Genomic DNA, 21,325 nt, shown 5'->3' with positions numbered 1-21,325 from the left:
TCAACAACTGAAACCAACTATAGAAAGAGCATGAAGCTTGCAATTAAAACGGTCCCATAAATGTGAAATAGCAGAAACATGGTCAACGTGGTTCATCAAGTTCACACTCTCTCTCTCTCTACAACCACATAACATGTCATGCTGCCAATTGTTGTGCGCTTGACAGATTGGCTACATTTTCTGTGTACAACACTGGCGTGCAGCAAAAGTGTAAATCTGGCCTAATTCGCTCTGTCTAAGACGGATGTGTCACCGTCGGACAATAATGGAGTGCAGAAGCATATATATATATAGTATGAGTGAGTCCTGAGATGACAGAGCCCTCCGGCGTCCCCAAATACCCTCTTTGCTGCAACATGGCTCCCTGTCACGGTATAATCTGCCCCTCGGTGGCTGAGAGCCAAAGGGCCTGATTTAAATTAAAACTCTGAAGAGAGACACTGGACACGGCTCTATAGACACCAGAGGGGACTGTGAGTGTGAGGTCCATAGTAGGCACTGGGCAGACAGCTTTTGGACAGATTGTTCTCTCCATCGGGGGAAGCATGCGATGGAATAGCCTGGCAGTCACTCCAGGGAAAGCCCCACTCTGTGTACCTTTAAAACACAGCTAAAACAATGGTTAAGAAATGTCCCAGATATGTGAACATAATAGATCAAACATAATTCTTTAGCTTTTCAGATGTGGCGAGGGGGTGGGGGATCTACGGACGGAAAAGAGCTCCTAGCAAAATCAGAGAAAGAGACATACACGAGAGGAAGATAAATGGTAAGAAATGTCTCAGCAAAGCAAAAATATATATTTTCCCTGCTGCCTTCAATAGACAAAAAAAGGCCACGAAAAGAAAATCTATATTTTGCCATTAGAATGATGCATCTAAAATATATTTTTGAAAATGCATTTCCAGGGTCTAAAATGTTTCTTTGCAAGGTATGATTTATATCCCCTTCTGTTTATGATAACTGAATAAAATGCAGGGGTAAGCGAATGAGGTGTGATGGTAAAGGGAGTATTTTTTGTTAGGATAAAGAACTTGAAAAATGACTCAGCTCTAAAGACAATTAGACCATGGTGTAATTCTCAGAAAGAATCCAAATCAAGGTAATGCAATTTACAATTGAAAGTGTGTGTCAGAGAGGGAAGTGTGTGTGTGTGTGTGTGTGTGTGTGTGTGTGTGTGTGTGTGTGTGTGTGTGTGTGTGTGTGTGTGTGTGTGTGTGTGTGTGTCTACAATGAGAGAGAGAGTGAAAGTCTAAGGCAATTAGTTCATTTGAATTTATAGAGCAGGGCCAGAGTGTTTGCGAGTGATAAGGCACACAAAGTGTGCAGCACGGGGAGAAACACCCTGCCTCGATCTTCCCAGGCACTATTAATACCACTGACACGGTATTGAACATTTGTTCCCAAGTAAGTAATTTCATCCTCAACACACACACACACACACACACACACACACACACACACACACACACACACACACACACACACACACACACACACACACACACACACACACACACACACACACACACACACACACACACACACACACACACACACACACACACACACACACACACACACACACAATTATGCATGAACATACACAGCCATATACACACTCTGGCCTGAAGCACATTACTAGCGTTAATGGTCTGTCTAATTCAAACACAACAGGATTAGTGTTGGAATAAGAACACATTTAAGGCCCCTGTGTTTACCAGCACTTTATTTCCAGGCTGATAGTTTGGATTTGTAAGAGTGATTTGGAGGGTAATCTTCTCTGCATTAAAAGGAGTAATTCTCCTAAGAACACATAATCACCCACAATGCAAGACCTGCGCTAAAGAGCCACAGCCCCTCATTCATCCCCCTATCATGCTGAATGGGTGGGTCATTGGCTTCTCCAGGCTGTGTACAAATTAGCCCTCATTGCGTTCCATTCTGGAATCGGTAACATAACATGCATAATTGCCATTCATTATGCCGTCTACAGCTGACAGGCTACGTGATCGACTGCATTTGTTCTCCCGGTGACGGAACACACAAAGCACTCAGTGCAGCTGCACACTGTGGCACATTGTTGCACCGTGGATTTGTTCTGTTGCAATACCTATACTTTACCAATACCTATACTTTACCTCTACTTTACCAATAGCTATACTTTACCTCTACTTTACCAATACCTATACTTTAACTCTACTTTAGTTACCAATACTTACCACACCAGATTATTTCTGGAAGGAAATACATTTGCATATAACTACAGTCTTGGGTTTGTCTATTCACTGCCTCAGCCTGTATTTGTTCATGGCCAGTTCAGCACAACCTTCTCCAGGGGACAGACACTTAGGAAGGGGCCAGACGTCCGTAGGGTGCATTTTTTTAGTCAACACCAGCAGCGCTGGGCAGGCTGATAACGCTGTGTGAACACATTTTATAAATAAATCAAAAATACACCTTGAAACAGTTGAGGCTGTTTGTGCTGCCAAAGCTAGAGGAAAACAGGGTTATATAAATAAAACATGAAAAATGTATGCCTGGTAAAGACATTCTGGCTAAAGTGTTGTATGTATGTATGTTGCATGTGTAAAATTGATACATGCAACACCTTGACCAGAATATATATATATATATATATATATATATATATATATATATTTATTTATTTTTACCAGGCACTAAAAAATCTACACACTATTTAATTAACCAATTAATTTACAATTAGAAAGGGTTATTTAAATATTCTATTTTATATATTATATAAAAAGGTTATAGCAGTCAGAAAGTCATTTTAATACCCTTATTGTCTCCACCAGGCCGAAGGCATGGGGGGAGAGTATGTTTTGCACTCCGTCCGTGTGTCCGTCCGTCCGTGTGTGTGTGTGTGTGTGTGTGTGTGTGTGTGTGTGTGTGTGTGTGTGTGTGTGTGTGTGTGTGTGTGTGAGCAGCTAATCTCGGACACCGTTAACCCGGTCGATGCCAAATTTTGCACACACACTCCCTGGATGCCAACGATGAACCTCTGCCCCAAACTTTCCAGAACGGCCTGTTATAGCGCCACCAGGAGGCCGCTTTGTGCAAAACAAGTTTTTGCACAGTACACCTACAGATTTTGTCCAAACATCACGCAAAAATTCAGATTTCTCAGACTCCATCCTGATTGGCTTCCAAAGTTCACAGGAGTGCTCAGTTTCAAACAAAATGCTGCAAATCATGAACATCGCGTGATTTCCGTGAAATTGTGCACCCACATTCCCACTAGGCCGAGGACGAAATGCCACATGAACAATTTCAACTCAGCCTCAAGGTGGCGCTATAACTGGCCGAAAAGTGTTTTTACCTCTAACTGCACGGATCTGTGGATAACTTTGTATGCCAACTCCCTAGAGGCCAAGGAAAAACCTTTGCCTGGAATTTTTCACATCTGCTCTTTATAGCGCCACCAGGAGGCCGACATATGTAAAACACATTTTCTATTATTACTCCTTCAGATTGTATCCAAATTTCACGCAAATCGGTACACATGATCTCCATAGTCATGTGATCAAGACAGGTTTGTTTGATTTCTCATATTCAATCCTGATTGGCCACGATTGGCTCCTACAGTTTTCAGGAGTAGCCCGCTTTGTACAAATCGCCACAACTCCTCAACGCAGCGTCCGATTGCGATGAAACTGTGCACGCATATTCCCACTAGGCTGAGGAAGAAATGCCACTTGACAGTTTTCAACAGCCTGATGGTGGCGCTACAACAAGCCAAGTCGCGTCATGCACTCGCGCGCGTGTGTACACACACACACACACACACACACACACACACACACCAGGGAGCAGGGCTAACTAGACCCCCCACTGGTCAAAAACTGTGCTTGAACAACCTTTGCCAATTCTCATTTTATATCTATACATTTACACTTAATACAATATTTGTTTTGTTTACTTTTGTTGCTCTTTTATCCAACCACCAGATGAAGGCAAGATGCAATGTCCTACATTCCTATCCTGGTGGAGACCTGTGCCCAGAAGGGCACTTTTTCTAGTTCTATATGTATTATACACGTGTGCTGAAAAGAAAATGATTAAATTAAATATGATATAAATGTAAGAAATTCATGAATGTTCAATTAGGCATTATTGTGTCTATTGGCATGCGTCAATGTTCAATGACCAATATGACAGTGAAATTGGTTATTAAATCAATTTTATTCATTCTATTCAATGTGATATTAAAAGGTATTTAATTGCATGAACATGGGGTGCTTGGACCCCATTGTAATTCGTTTCATTATTATGCATTGATAGTGCGCCATTGATATTAATTTCCTCCACTCTTCGTGTGTCTCTGCCCAGGTTACAAATGGAGGCTGACAGCCATAGAGAAGCAGTGTGAATGTGAACTGCTAGTTCACTCTGGCCCCTGACCATTCTGGGCTGCTGGACATTGAATGGAGCTTGGCAACGACTAACTAAAACATCTACTGATGCACAAACTTGGACACATCATCAGTGTCGTAACCTGGATTCATTGGGTGTTTCTGGGTTTTGCAACAGACACCCTCCTCCAGGCGACCCCGACCAAGGCTGATCAGACCCGGGCCTGAGTCCAAGTGGCTTGCTACTGACATTCCACTGTGACTGTCTCTTGGGTGCGTAGAGACAGTCAGCGGGGAAGATGGCCGATGAGATGTTGGCGACACTAGGAGGCTCCATGCGCTGTGGGCGACCTGGCGCAGAGACGAAATGTTTTTATAATCGTCATGGCCCCCACAGACTCTACGTCACTGACCTGGCCCCTACAGACTCTACGTCACTGACCTGGCCCCCACAGACTCTACGTCACTGACCTGGCCCCCACAGACTCTACGTCACTGACCTGGCCCCCACAGACTCTACGTCACTGACCTGGCCCCCACAGACTCTACGTCACTGACCTGGCGCATCCTTCGTCTGACCAGAAGTGCAGAATCCTTCTGTGCATTGCGTCGTGGTATGTATAACAAATCCCCACAAACATTGGAAATACAGTTTAATGGTTTATTTAACACAATAATGTTATAAGAACCTGCAAAGCCTGCCAGTCCGTCACGTCACCATATATGGCCATCAGTCCGTCACGCCTCGTTACACATCACGCCACCATATATGGCCGTCAGTCCATCACGCCTCGTGACACGCTCCATATATGGCTAGTACAGAATTCATTCCATATGTTGGGCCAGCACTCGCCCAGCAGTCTGCCATCACCCATGCGGATGCGTGCACGCGACCTCAGGGCATCTTAATGGTATAGTATGTTCAGAGCAGTCACGTTTGTTCTTGCCTTTTGGTATAGTTTGAAGGTAAAACCAGCTTTTCCAAGATGATATTTTCTTATGGCCTTAGAAATTCTTTCACACCCTCTGCCACAAAAACTGTTTCACTTCTGCAGTGATTTTAACGACTTTGGCTTTTCTTGTGCAACCCAGACAGTTGTTAAGTTACAGTTTATCAACAGTCGATATATAAATTATGTAATTATGTGTAGCCTACAGCCTATGAAGTGAATTCATGACTACTAATAATTAAATCAATGAATATACTGTATGTTTATATTTTATGTATTAGTTAGCCTTTCTAACCAAGGTTCTAACCAAGGTTTTCCAAGTAAATATGAATACCCCCCCCCCCCACACACACACACACACACACACAATTCCTCACACAATTCCTCAACAGCCAGTTAAATGCAAGGCCAGGGATCCATGGCAACCCAGAGGCCTTGGATGTTACTGGCGGGATCAGATGAATGCGAGGAGAAAAAGGAAAGACGGAAGTCAAGTTTTTTAAAAGCGAGAACAATTGAATCCTGGGTGAGGGCCAATGCTGTGGTGATGGAAGTGGGTGGGTGGATGGGTGGGGGTGGTTGGAGGTGACGACACTGAGAGAGGCTCTTGTTGAAGCTGCTGTGGGTGCAGATGGATGGTTTGTTAATGGTTCATTGGCTTTATGCGGCTCACAACAGCAGCCCTGCAAGTGTTTCTATGTATAAAGAGTTGTTTTGTGGCTGTCCTCGCTCTATGTTTGCCCCTCTTATTTCTCTCTCCCTCTCCGCCTTACTCATCCCCCTTTCTCCATCACTTTCATCCTCCTTCTCTCTTTTGCTTCCTGCCCATTCTCTTTCCTCCTCCAGCTCCTCTCTGTGAGAGGATGTGCTGATGAGTCATCTCTTGCCCACTCAGGGAGGAGGGGAGGAGATTGGGGTCAGGCAGGTGACGGATTTGATTGTGAGACACATTGTAACGTTTTTTTGAATCAGATTGAATCCGTTGTGCAGGAAATGTGCTGTGTGTGTGCTCATTGTTTGAGAGCACAGCACACTTTTTTGGATTCACCTTTCCTTTGACCTTTTCAGAATTCATGGCCAGACTTTTATTGAAAGGATAGCCCCGTTGAGATGTGTCATATTGTGATAGTACTCATTGGTTGAATGTCTCTCCAGCTTGAAAACTAAACATCCTTTTTGTCACCTTTGGTCCACCCATTCCTGGGACATGTGAGGATGGTCCAGTGGAGAAGAAAAGGGTCTGAAAGGCACCCACCTCGCTTAGTGTGTTATGTTTATTAGTGCATGTTTAACTTATAGGGTTAAACAGAAAATGCATGTTCAGGTCGGAATACCAGTTTTATCCAATCAGAATAGAGATCTCAGTCAGGCTACAGATTATACAAGTGGATGTGTAAGTGATGACACAAATAATTGGAACTAGAACACTGTAAAGACAAATTAAGCCGATAAATGGCTACTTTCCCTGATTGGCTGACATTTTGTCACCTATATGCAGTGTTGGGCATCGTTACTTTTGTAAGTAACGTCGTTAGGTTACTGGATTACTGCCCATGAAACTAATCCTGTTCACAAAATTACAAATTACATTCTGAGAAAAGTAACTCGTTAGATAATTCTTACGTTATTTTCCGTTACCCGACAATTAAAACCTATTTTTTAACCCATTCTGAACGGGAACCCATTTTGGTGTTGGCATCATGTTATGCTTTAGCTATTGAAAAATAGCAGATCTACAAGCTCATAGGTCTGCTTGTAGGTCTGCTATTTTTGAAAAATCGAAGAACGACTGACATTTTTAGAATCTGATCTCAGGTCAAAATGGGTTAATCAGACCAGTGTGTGTCCAGTAGAAACCTCGTATGAATCTGATCTCAGGTCAGAATGGGTTAATGCTTGCGCAAGTTGGTTACATTAGCCTACATTGTATTAGGCTACTGCCTACCGTCAATGCGCCACATTATCACAGCCCAATTAACTCTACGGTTAAAAACAAGAATGATACACACCATACTGACCATAGACAATATTCCCTTTACAGCTCTCTCTTTATTAACCAATATAATTCGCCACAATCGCCAGCCGCACTTAGGACTGGACAGAAAATCAAGAGTGCACAGAGTACTGATAGCCATAGGCCTACTAATGAGGCTGTTGTGCAACAAGCCAGCAGCGCGCATGATGCCCTCTCCACGCCGCACACCGCATGAACAACAACAACAACAACAACACCACCACCACCATGGACCCACAACCCACGTATGAACTAGAAAGTTTATAAGAAATGGCACGGCGGCCATCCTTGCAGGCAGTGACAGTAACAGAATGAGAATCCTGTAACCGGTTCATGTTATTTTGGAGGGGCAATGATACTATGAAACTTAAACAATTCATTAACTAGTACTCACCAAATGACGCCGCCACGGAGGATCTACCATGTTTAATGTAATTCCAAAGTATTTAGCCTACATTGTTTTGTCACAGTGCAGGGCAGAGAAGGTGTAGGACCCACGTGCAGACAGAAAGGCGGAGGATGTCAAATGCAACAGAGTTTTTGACAAAACTCACAATGGACCAGGACCAAACACAAAGAAAGCAATAAACAAGACTAGGAACAAAGGTACTAGGTACTTGGAACAAGAGAAGCAAAACTAGGAAATACACTAAACACTCATAACTTACAATGAGGATCTGACAAAGGACTGAAACACACTGGGGCATATATATACAAAGACTGACTAGACACAGGTGAACAACTAACAAATCAACACAGGGATTGGCCGAGAGACAAACAAGACACAGGTGGAGAAAACTATTAATCACAGGTGGTGAGACAACACAGGTAACAAAAGCAACAGAGGAAACCAAGGGACCCAAAATACTACAAAACAAAAGCACACAAGGGTAAGGAAAAATTCAAACTGGAACTAGAAAACCAAAAACACACAATACTTCAAAAATCACAAGAGCACAACAGAAAAGTAAAACACCAACTAAAACTAAGAACAAGGAACACTAGAAAACATAACACATGTCACATGTGACCGTGACATGTTTAAGTCAAAGACACATGTTTTTTAATGAACTTTGGCAAAAAGCATGTTGTTATTATTATTCCACCAAGGCACTTCTAGTCAGCAAGAACTGACTGTCATGGCAGCTGGCTACAACCGAAACAGATCATCTTGCTCTTCAAAATAAAATCTACTTGTAACAATACTTTATTTTTTATTTATTTTTTAATACTGTTTTTATTAGGCATTTTTTGTATATGACAACTTCAGAATATCCTTGACAATGATAATGAGTTATTCAGTTATATAAAATGAAAGATAATGACAGGTAATGTAAATTCCACATACAATACATAATAAAAAAGATATATAAATGTGATAAACACGAAAAAACTAAAAACTGTTAAACAATGACAAATGTGAACAGACAAAAAAAAACAAAGACAACAGGACAGACACTCTTGCTCTCAAACTTTCCCAACACAATACTTTTATTTCTTAAGTGAACTTACAGGATGTAGTAGGCAAGGCAAGGCAAGGCAATTTTATTTATATAGCACCTTTCATACTCAAGGCAATTCAAAGTGCTTTACAGAATAAAAACAAATACAGAGTGCAACAGTGCACTTTAAAAGGAATACAGATTATAATAGATACAATTACATTACAACAGATACTCCCACCTTTAATAGAAACACTATTAATAACACTATATAATTAACACTACTGTTAATTGGGATATGCAATGTTAAATAAATACGTTTTTAAATTTGACTTAAAAACGGCTATGGTTGGGGATTTTCTAATGTAACCTGGAATGCTATTCCAGGTTTGTGGTGCATAATGGTGGAATGCTGCTTCACCATGTTTTGTTCCAGCTATCGGGTGAACTATCAGTAGGCCAGCCTCAGATGACCTAAGGGTTCTGGAGGGCTCATATGGCTTCAGCATGTCTGAGATGTAGCTGGGCCCAAAGCCACAAACAGATTTATAGACAAGTAATAACATTTTAAAATCAATTCTCTGGGACACTGGTAGCCAATGTAAGGATTTTAGGATTGGTGTAATATGGTCATATTTTCTAGTTTTTGTCAGGACTCTAGCAGCAGCATTCTGATATGACTGTTAAAATTTAAATCTGAGTCTAGGATAACACCAAGATCTCTCACCTGACTCTTGGGTATAAGAGACCGCGATTCAAGGTGAGAAATTACACTCCGTCTCTGTTTCTGTGGTCCAAAAACAATTATCTCAGTTTTATCTTTATTTAATTGAAGAAAGTTTTGCCGCATCCACTCATTAATTTCCTCAATGCAATGACAGAGGGAATCAATAGGACCATAGTCAGTTGATGTAACTGATATGTAGATTTGCATGTCATCTGCATAATTATGGTAATTTACTTTATTATTGCTTATTATTTGTCCTAGGGGAAGCATATATAAATTAAATAGGAGGGGTCCTAAAATGGACCCCTGTGGAACCCCACAGGTCATAGCCATCTGTTTGGACACACAGTTTCCAATAGAGACAAAGTATTTCCTATTCTGAAGGTATGATTTGAACCACTGAATAACAGTCCCAGAGAGTCCCACATAGTGCTCTAATCTTTGTAGTAATATTGAATGATCCACAGTGTCAAACGCGGCACTAAGATCCAGTAAAATAAGAACAGAGACATTGGCAGAATCAGTGTTAAGCCGAATGTCATTTAGAACATTTACGAGTGCAGTCTCAGTACTATGATTGGGCCGAAATCCTGACTGAAACTTGTCAAAACTATTATTTAAAAGTAAAAAGCGACTGAGTTGTTGATGAACAACTTTTTCAATAATTTTACCTATAAAAGGTAAATTTGATATCGGCCGGTAATTATTCAGTACAGCAGCATCAAGGCTCCTCTTTTTAAGGAGAGGTTTGACAACTGCAGTTTTCAGGTCCTCAGGAAAAATACCAGATTGAAGAGAATCATTTACAATATTTACTAGTTTTTTCACCAGACTGCCCAAAACAGCTTTGAAAAAACTAGTGGGTAAAACATCAAGGCAACAAGTAGATGAATTCAAACTGGTGACAACATCTTCAAGTGTTTTGTCATCAATAGAATTAAATTGCACCATACATACCATGTTGTTTCTTTGTGTCTGTGTATATAGGATGTATGATGCAGGATGTATAGTATACTATACGCTGCGCTTGGGACTTGGGAGGATAAATCACACAGAAGGAACTAAATGAACAGGGACACATTGTAGTAACGCAATTACTTTTTTGGAAACGTAACTAACTACTAAATTGCAAAACTAACTAGTTAGGTTATTCCGTTACGAATAAAAGTAGTCTGTTTATTAATAGTGCTATTTATTATAGAGAGACAGGGAGACCCCTGTTACTGAACAAACACTCTATAGCAATAATGATTACTATCAGAGTATAGTGATTTAACCTTAACAAAAAACAAAAGTAGAAAGTAGGCTACTCATTATGTACACAATGTGCAGTATTTGTGCAGTATTTCAGTCAAGCGCACTCCTTGGTCTGCAATGTTTTGTGTTTTTTTCTCTTTCTTTCTTTTTTCTCTTTTCCTTTGTTTTGTATTGATTGTACAGTTACGAATCTCTGGAAAACGAGATACTATCTCAATGGGGTATTCCTAAATAAAGCATTTCAAACACCATACCATATGATGTAATGTTAAAAGTACACGCTCACTCTCAGAGCTTTGTACAGCACCATTTCTAAAATTGGTTATAGTAGCGCACATTAAGGCTGTTGAGTCTCCTGAGACGATGCCTGCGCGTAATTGCAGCACTGCAGCAGACTTTATAAATAAAGTGCATATAAACACAGATGAACCATATACAGTAGGCTACATAACAAATAACACTCATGAAGTTGACATGACTCATGTACTGCATCATAATGAAATACTTAATATCCAAGGTTAATAGTTTCACTTGTAAACAGATGTATGCCTTCATAAATTTAGAGTACCTTTTCCTTTCAACATTTCATTGCTTGATTCGCCTATAAAATCAGTACTTTCAATGAATATTAATTTGTTATTTTTTGAGGCGCTCAAGAGAGAGAGACCTCCACCAGCAACAGCCCACAGCTGTCACCTCTTCTCCAGAGCTGCTGTGGTGAAGAGAGAGAGAGAGAGAGAGAGAGAGAGAGAGAGAGCACACTGGCCTAGATAACAATGACACATATCCATTTGGGGATAACAGTAACCTGTCTGTCTGCTATGTAGAGCAGGACGACGTATGGGACACTTATGCAGCAATGACCAATAATCACCATGCAGTGATTTTTAAATATTTACATTTTCAGCGCATGCATTTCAATTACATGTATTTGCACTGAGTAGCCTGTGTGTGTGAGTGCTTCCACTGCCAACTGTATATTTATGTTGGTTTGTATTCTCTGTGTCCATGTGCATTTGTCCATAGAACACAAGGTGGGTTTGTGCGTATATATACACCGAAGATGTCTGAGTGTGCGAGTTTACCTACAAGGCTGTGTATAGGTAGGTGTGCGCAGGCCGCAGAAGGCTAGACTTTGCATGTTCTAGCTTACCCGAGTGAACTGGGCCAGCTGTGATGGACTCCCTGTCCAGCGTCCTTCTTGGTTGAGGGGTAGGTCAGCCATGCCTTCTGTGGTCTGTGAAGCTACATGTGTATCAGGAATAGCTGCACTCTTCTCAACGGAATAGCACTTTAACAGCATCATTTGAGGGTCACTCATAGCTGGTAGCCTGCCCCAACCAAGCAGTTTGATTTCTGGTCTAGATGGGGCGGATTAAAATTTGCCGGCAAAAAGAGCCATTGGATCCTATTGGTTCACCGATCTGTACGTAAATGTAACATTAATAAAGGTAGACGATGTACTGTCCCAAAAGTGCTGAAACTTCTCCCACTGCAGCTAATATCATGCTTGCTCAGGAGAGAAATGTATATGTCAAACCAGAAACAAGATTTTGTCAAAGGTCGTATCAAACCAGACAACAGGTTATATTGTATTAACATATACTCTACCATACAGATTGGACAAAAAACTCTCAGATTTAAATTAACACTGAGGATTTTCATTAAAAAAGAATGGATGGATGGATGAATGAATGAATTACAAGAACGAAAGAATGAACAACTACTGGTTCAACGTGTCATTCCATAATCCAAGCAGTTTGAGCTTCTATAATGTTGCTGCAACGTATCGTGAATGTGGTGTGACTTCAGTAGACTTTGTTATGCTTCTGGGGCTATCAACAAAACAGGAAACAGAGCTGTCAAAACACTGACAGACATCTAGACTGGCATTCCTGAAGACTATTTGATGATTTGACTGTTTGTGTGTGAGTGCACGTGTGTGCATGTGTGTGTGTGTGTGTGTGTGTGTGTGTGTGTGTGTGTCTGTGTGTGTGTGACTGTGCGTGTGCGTGTGTCTGTGCGTGTGCGTGTGCGTGTGCGTGTGTGTGTGTGTGTGTGTGTGTGTGCGTGTGTGTGTGTGTGTGTGTGTGTGTGTGTGTGTGCGTGTGTGTGTTTGTGCATGTGTGTGTGCGTGTGTGTGTGTGTGTGTGTGTCTGGCTGTAGCAGTTACTCCGCTCTCATTGATCTCCTGTCTAGCCTTTGTTGTCTTGTATTGCCTTGACCCAAAACAAAGCACAGGCCTAATGGAAACACACACAAAGCCCAGCAATTGTTTCAAGGCTCTGATTCAGGCTGATTAAACCCTTTGAAAAACATATTCAGTTTTATCATATTCCCATTATTATTGTGTAAATGTACACGCACACACACACACACACACACACACACACACACACACACACACACACACACACACACACACACACACGCGCACGCTTTATTGAAAACAGTTTTGACTGTAGGTAGCAAAAGTCAAAAAGCAATTTGTTTTGTTTTCTCTCTAGTATACATTTATTAAACGAATTAAAATATAAATCATGAAAACGTTTATTTAAATTGAATTCATAGACCTCGTTTAGACATTTAAAAAGAGCAATTGAGAGAGTGGTCTCAGACCCCCAGACAGAGTATAAGTGAGCACGGCTCTGTGAAAGAGTGCATTCCCCAACTATGCAACTAATGCACTTCCCATCACAGTCAGAACTGCAGCCTCACTCCCAATCTTCCGCCGTAGTCTGAAAACCCACCTCTTCAGACTCCACCATGGCCCGTAGCACTTGCCATAGCCTAGCCCCTTAGATAGCATTTTATGTCGACTTAGATAGTATTTTAGACAGACTTATATATAGCTCGTTAAGTAGACAGCACTAGAATTGCATTTTATGTAGTCATAGCACTTTATAGTACACATGTATATTGTATAATATATAATATAGCATAGTATGTATAGTTGACATAGATACTCCACTATTACATTCTTAATTTATACACGATTCATGATAACTACTTTTTATATATGTGATGTATGACATGCTTTTGTTTTTGCTTAAATGTAAGTCGCTCTGGATCAAGAGCGTCTGCTAAATGCCTAAATTGTAATTGTAAAGAGTGCAGTCAGGTGTAGGCTGACAGATGAAGCGTTGAGAGAGGGATGGTCAGGTGTAGGCTGGCCGATGGAGCGTTGAGAGAGGGATGAGAGTTGGTACCGGGCCATTTCTCAGCTCTCAAAGGACCATGGATCTTTTTTTTTCTTCTTTTTTTACAATCCCTTTCTGAGCACAGAAAAAAGGGGCCAGCCATGGGTGAAGGAACCATGACCATGGCCCTCCACCATCCCAAACTCCCCTTATTGCCGAGACTTCATTAACAGATATGGATCTGGAGGCTCGAGGACTTGTTTTTGAGAACGTCTTAACCCCCACCCCCCCCACCCCCACCCCCCATCCTCCCTGCCTTAGACTGCTATAGCCGTGGAGCGAGCTCCTAATCCCAGCTCCATTTCCTCTTGTCTCTGATTGTTGATAACATCAAGTAGGATTGGGATAAATCATGTACAATAGCGTATGTCTGGCCATTCCTCTCTCCTCTTACCTCTTTCTTTCCAATATGGAGAGGATGCTCAGCTCATTGGACCAGCTGGTTGCTTCAAAAGGAAGCATGGTTTATTTGGCTAAAGCTCCAACAGTTGGCCATTGGCTGAAAATCAATAGATGAAATGAAAAAAAAATGAAAATGAAAAAACAGGTTGGTATACATGTGAGCATGCTCCACAAGCCTTGGCGAATCTGTCACTGTAGCTGTGCCAAAAAGATAACACGAGAGAGAGAGAGAGAGAGAGAGAGAGAGAGAGAGAGAGAGAGAGAGAGAGAGAGATGATGCTAGATAAGGGGAGGGAGAGAAAGAAGAGGTGGGATAGATGGAGAGATAAGCAGTTTCAGCCTACTGTCTGTCATACGTATCTTGTCTGCAATATTGGACGAAGGTTGAGGGTCAGTCAATGATTTTGAGTCAATTAGAGATATAGGGGGAGGGAATAGACTAGAGCGAGGGAGATGGCAGCAATTATGACAAGACATCTTCACAGCTCATTTGCAACAAGGCAAGATGCAGCAGGCCGAGCTCGAAGCGCATGGCTGACTCAGCCGCTGCATGCCGATAAGAGAGCACCTTACACTGGAGAATACGTTCGTATTATCCCCACTGATGTTGTCAGGGGAAGGGGCTGTTGTCTGGGCCCTCGTGTTTGCCAGTAAACAGAATCCTGAGTCCATCCCTCATCAGCCCTCGTCACCGGAGACACCAGAGCGGTGAGGATGAGAGGACGGATCACCCGCGAGTATCACTGATAATTGCACATCCACCTCAGCTGAACATTAAAAGTATAAGGAAGAGAGCGGAGGAAAGAAACCGTGCTTATTGGGCCACATTAAAGGCTGAAGACGCGACTAATGGCCTCTTATGAAGCTGCTATAACAGGGCCAAGACCAACACTGTTAGTAATAAAAGGCAGCAGCTTTTTTCTTTCCAACCCACACACACAGCGTAACGAGAACATCCCGGTTTGTTTCCTGTTTCTTTCTCTTTTGAGTGAAGAACATCACATCCCATCACATTGCGGAGGCCGTTTGAATATTCAGTAAAGTGCCACTTTCATATTATTTGCCTGAAGAAAAGCGGGAGAAACACTTGACCCAGTCACGGAAGCTCCATCTGCTCCTTCAGGCCCACCTGTACTCACACACTGGCAGCTGTGCTGACAACAGCCCTTCCTTACTGCTGCTGCTTCCCCCATTAGTCCTCCCATCCTCCAGAGCTGGCGAAAACACATTAATGTGCAGTGAGACATATCATAATCAGCATCTGTTTGATGCCTGGAATGTGTTAGATATGATATCTGACATCCCAAAGGAATGTCCCCCCTGTTGGTTTGTGTACGCATGTAAATCCACCATTCAAGTGATACTCACATTTCAAAATGGTAAACTAACTCTACTATCACAAATGTGGTTCCCACTTTCCCCTAATATCAGAATGGCCTGGTTGTGTAACACAACTCTATAATTGTAAATATTTACAAAGTTTGTATAAATTATCTGTTTTTAAACACTACGCTTAGAGTCTTTTGGCACTAGAGGGTATGCTCGTGACATCATCATCACGCGCAAGTTATGCGGGAACGCCTACTGAGTGTCAAAACATCCCTATCTTATTGCATTAAACGACATTAATCAATGTCAAAATCACTTTGTCACTCGATTTGGCACTCGTGCGCAGACCCTCTGTTAGGAAAAAAGCACACTCATGTGAAGTGAGGGCTGCAGCGAGAGCAGTAGTTATCAGCCAGATGACATCTTACGTTGTCATTTGCTGCCCTAAACAAACATTAAAGTCCATAGACTTGGCTGGCGACCGGTTAATTAGGCTCTAAACAAACATTAAAAGTCCGCTGCCACTTATGACGTAATTTTGGAACGCCGTGCTCAAAAAAAAGGAAATGTGTGGTACAGTACACATATTCTGCAGCTCGGCTACAGAAGACGACAAAACATGGTACAGCAATCGCCTCTACTGGTGTGAAGACAATTGCAGCTGATTAAATTATGCTGCCCACAAATGAAGTAATTTGTGGGGGATTTTGTTTTTCAAATGTGTTCACTAATATATCCATTATTAGATGAATTAGATACAATGTAGTTGTTATAATTGGAAAATGGCAGTACAGTAGAGAGAGGTTTTTACATGTGGTATACTGGTAACATGCTGTTATCAGACCTCTGCAGGACATTTTTAATTGCCTGCCTTAATGCTACAGGAAGTCCAGTATCAAGGCTTTAAATACAGCCTTGGAGTTCCCGTCAGTGTGTCATGCCAATCAATGGCCCTGCAATCACAAAGGGGTCACTGTAATTTCCTTTTTGTCTCAAAATAGCCACAAGTGTCACTTTGTACAGCAACATAGAGGCTTTGAATGACATTTGTTGGCCTGCATGTCCACAGCACGACAACGACCGGTGAGTGGTTTACTGAAGGGCCCGGTTATAAAGTCATAGTGACACACAGACACCACCAATACTTATTTATGGCAACTGGCCTTTACACTCACTCACTGACGTCAGGATGATTCAGATACAGCGCGCGCGTGTGTGTGTGTGTGTGTGTGTGTGTGTGTCATGATTAGAGGCACGGCACTGCCTACAACATAATACTATAGTCTTCTGTCAATTAAGGACAAGCTTGGGTTCCACAATCTGCAGGTGAACACATAATGACAGCATAGCGTTGTGGTAGCCGATGCACTGGCCTTTACCCCTTCAATGTGAAGAACTGAGAAAGAGCATCAAAGAGTGGCAGCCTGTTTGACCTGCACAGAGACCCACTGTGGGGTATAATGCAGCATTGTGCTCCAGTCACTTAAAGACCCATTCATGCAGATGCTAAGTAAATGCATGGAGTAAAATAACGCAACGGTGGAATTTACAATATTGCTTGACGCCGTTATACACTAAGTAGGTTACATGCTAATGGAAAATGGTTGAATGAGAATAATAAATGGCAGCTCAGAGTGTCTCCGATTAGAGAAATACAAACCAAAGGTTTATTTTTATTTTGTATAGCCTCCTTGATCTCCCCATAAAAATAGTGTTACTCAAAATAAACTAACTAAAAGGATAAGAAAAGAAACAAAAATATGTTCAATGGAAAAGCCTCAGTATATCAGACATTCATATTGTTTCATTTCAACGCTTTAGTATTGTGTCTCCCTCTCTCTCCCTCTCTCTCTCTCTCTCCCTCTCTCTCTCTCCCCCTCTCTATCTCTCTCTCTCTCTCTCTCTCTGTCTCTCTCTGAAAGCAGAATGGCTGGTCAGCAAAGCCCTGTATCACTGCATCGCATATACTGTATGCTCCTTTGAAAAAGATTTGCATTGGAATGAGCCCTTGCAGAGACAAGTCAGGCAACCACTGTAATGCATTACTAAATTAGCCCTAAACACTACACAAACCATTAAGAAGCATGTAAAAAAAACCTATAAGGAAGCAGAAAAGATACAGACTGCAACCAATAATTGAATAAAGTAATTGCGATGACTCCTATCAGCCTGTGCTCAGTCTTTACCAGACGAGCCGGTGGGAAATGATGTGCACACTTAATAAACATGTTCAGATACGCTACAACTAAAGAAGCACTGGTATCATCAAAGAAACGCTTAGCTTTAGCTCCAGCCAACAGAGGGTTAAACCTTAGCTGCAGAAATTCACTGCAGTCCAAAAGCATTTGGCTGATAGCTACTGAACAGCACAATCCATCCGTGCCATTACACTGCTATCCCTGGACAAAACAATAAGAATATTCTCTTTCTAGATTTCGTCTGTCTTTGTGTTTGATAATCTGGACATATTCCCTTTATTGCATATAACATTTGGCACAGTATAAATTGGAACTATAAGAAGCATAACCGTTGGGGGTAACATCAATCTGGGGCTGTGTTTGAAATTGATGTCGGTATAAAGTTGTTGTTTTTTTCCTTTCTTTTTTTTTACTGCATCCTAAATAAACAAAATCAAACAAAAAATAACTATATCTAGACAGGACATCCTTTGTTTTTCAATCATTTATCAATCACAAAAGCAGTTCATTATCTTTCTGTTTTAAATAGAAGTCACCAGGTATTAGAAAATAGTTTGAATTTACTTTCTTTTCTAATATAATCTGCATCTCTCAACACTGCCTGACAGTAGGTTGATTTGTATATATATATATATATTATATATATATATATATAGATATATATGTATTTTTTTCCATATTCATATACTTATGTATAGGCATGTACACAAAAGAAAGAAAGAAAAAAAGACTGTCTGTTTTGCACATCTGTACAAAAAAAAGGTACCGATTAGTTAGTTAGTTTGTTCTTTGTGCATTCTATTGCAAGGACTGGTGAGCAGAGAGGCGGAGAGGAAAGGGTAATGAGCCAGAGTCATAGATCTATCCACAGTCAGCGTTATTTAGATCTGGGTCTCTTGAACCTTCTCCTTAGCATGAGAAGTCTTAATGACGTAGGGCTCCGCAATGGTGCTGATGTGGCTGTGGTGCTGCTGTCTGACGGAACGGTGCAGAGAATTGCCCTGCAGGTTGTTCTGGGTCCAGTGGGCCCCGTAGGGCCCCCGGCGGGACGAGGAGGACGAGGAGGACACGTATCCGGGCTTAAACGCGTTGCTGTTGTGTTCCACCAGCGTCGGCAGCATCAGACCGGTCTCGTCGGAGCCGCTCGACCCGGAAGTGGGCGGCGGCAGCGGAGGAACCTCCTCCTCCACCTGTATGATCTCTATGGTCCTTGCGGCCGCCACCGTGCTCCTCTGCTGGTGCCGCTTGCGCAGCTTGTAGAACGCTATCAGCATGGCCGCCGCCAGCAGGGTGACGGCCACGAAGCAGCCGATGATTATCTTGGTGGTCTTCATCACCTCGTCCAGGCTGGCGGCCGGCCCGCTGGGGGGCGGTCTGGCCGTGGGCACGGACACCTGCCGGGGCGTCTGCGTGTTCTGGAGCAGCACGGTGGGCGTCGAGATGAAGACCGGCTGAAAGACGGAGGGCGACGCGGGCACGGTGGGCTTGGGCTTGGGGGTCTCCTCCGCCGTGGGCTCCAGGACCTCCACAGTGACAGTGGTGAAGTAGGAGAGGTTGGAGGTGTTGAGCTCGGCGTTGCTGACGTTCAGGTAGGCCGAGGCGTTGGAGTTTCCCGCCATGTTGGTTACCATGCAGGTGTAGACGCCTGTGTCGGTCGGCAGCACGTTGGAGAAGTTGAGCGTCCCGTCGTTCAGGACTGATATCCGTGGGTGGGCCGAGCCGTGGCTCAGCACCGTCCCGTTGGGCAAGAGCCACCGCACGGAGCTCATGGCGGCCGTGCGGCACTTCAGCTCCGCCACCCGCTCCGCAGAGATGTTCAGGTCCCTGGGCGCATCCAGTATGAACGGCGCGGAGCACTGGAAGGTGGTCTGGTCCACCTCCACCAGGTACCGTCCCCTCATGTGGGCCGGGGTGTGACAGCGTCCGCAGCAGGTGGAGTTGGTGGGAATGTACTCTCGGAGCCACCAGGACAGCCACACCACATCGCAGTCACAGCGCCAGGGGTTGTGGTGCAAGTGCAACTCCACCAGGTATTGGAGAGGCGTGAAGAGGTCGTGGGGCAGAGACGAAAGGTTGTTATGGGCTAAATTCAGCTCCACCAGGGCCATGATGTCATCAAAGGCATTCCTCTCGATGGTACTGATTGCAGAGTTCATAATCCACAGTTTGCGCAAGGACTTGAGCCCACGGAAGGCCCCGGGTTTCAGTTCAGGGAAAACGTTCTCCGATATCTCCAGCTCCTCCAAGCCCACCAGCGGAGACAGGTGCGGGAATTCCCTCAGGTTGCACATCCCCAGGTTGAGGTACTTGAGGTTCTGGAGGCCCTCGAAGGCCCCCTCGGAGATGTACTCCAGCTTCTTCAGCTCCCCGAGGTCCAACCTCATCAGAGAGGGGACTCGGTTGAAGGCATAGTAGGGGATGCTCTCGATGGGATTGTTCCTCAGCCAGAGCTCCCGCAGCTTGGACAGGTACTGGAAGGCTCCGCTGGGTATAACCGTCAGCCGGTTGTCAAACAGCTCCAGGGTGTTGAGGCTGGTCAGGCCATTGAAGGCCCCCACCTCAATCTGCCGGATGGCATTCCGGCCCAGCTGCAGCACCTCCAGGTGATGCAGGTGCCTGAAGGTGTCCGCCTGGATGGTCTCTATGCTGTTCTCCATCAGGTTCAGGTACCTGGTGTTGGTCGGTAGGTTGGGAGGCACCCGGACCAGGCCTCGGCGGGTACACACCACCTTGCTGAGCTGGTTAGTGCAGGAGCATACCCCCGGACAGTTCTGTGGGGCGGCCGGGCCCGGCACAGGGCTTGTGGCCTGGCACACGCTGAGAGCTGACACCATGAGGGCAAGCACGGCGAGCAGGACTGCTTTCCAGGTAGGCTGCAGAGAAACCCGGCCCAAACGACTCATGGTGTGGAGGGCTCATTATTCTGCATGGTAGGGGGAGACGGCACACACCGGAGGACTGACCACCCTAGCCTGGCTGGAGCAAGTTGAGGCTCCCAGCTTCCATCGACAGCACAGGGATATGCTGCGCAGAGAAAGAGAGGGAGAGAGAGAGAGAGATGGAATAAGAGAGAGGGATAGATTAATGTCAGAGCAGCAGCAGAGGAAAAAGATTGCAGCAATAAAAAGGAGAGGCTGAAAAGCAGTATCAATCACCTACCTCATTAGTTTGAAAGTGGTCCTTTTGTGTCTTTCAGAATGTTACAAATTGTGATCATGTATCAGGTCCATTTATAATTCCCATGGAGAGATGTGTAAAATAGATGTTTTGTTGTTTCCTGTCTCTGGAAAAGTGGCCCTCGATTAACCAACGGTACAAAATGGCTCCTGGTATGAGAGAGATTGAGAGTCGCATGGAAAGCCCCTCAGTGGCAGAGGTAAGGCCAGGCAGGCTGGGCAGGTGCCCGGATTCCTTCTGCCCCCAATAACTG

General features: G+C 43.5%; 1 protein-coding gene across 1 annotated transcript; it reads right to left on the bottom strand.

The window, feature by feature from the left end:
- Positions 1-18,633: 18,633 nt before the first annotated feature.
- Positions 18,634-21,311, bottom strand: lrrc4.2 (leucine rich repeat containing 4.2). The gene is made up of 2 exons (XM_083762615.1): positions 21,055-21,311; positions 18,634-20,919 (listed from the first exon to the last, which is right to left on the bottom strand). The coding sequence occupies exon 2, from the start codon at positions 20,796-20,798 to the stop codon at positions 18,777-18,779; it is 2,022 nt and encodes a 673-aa protein (XP_083618741.1). The 5' UTR covers positions 20,799-20,919; positions 21,055-21,311; the 3' UTR covers positions 18,634-18,776.
- Between the last annotated feature and the right edge of the window lie 14 nt (positions 21,312-21,325).

This window comes from Protomyctophum parallelum (genome assembly GCF_964188405.1).
Source record: "Protomyctophum parallelum genome assembly, chromosome: 4".
Taxonomy (NCBI): domain Eukaryota; kingdom Metazoa; phylum Chordata; class Actinopteri; order Myctophiformes; family Myctophidae; genus Protomyctophum; species Protomyctophum parallelum.
Note: the sequence above shows the minus strand (reverse complement) of the source record. Positions and strands in the feature narration are given on the sequence as shown.

Excerpts from the sequence above, each read along its gene's own strand:
- lrrc4.2 (XM_083762615.1), bottom strand. The coding sequence starts at position 20,798 with ATGAGTCGTTTGGGCCGGGTTTCTCTGCAGCCTACCTGGAAAGCAGTC.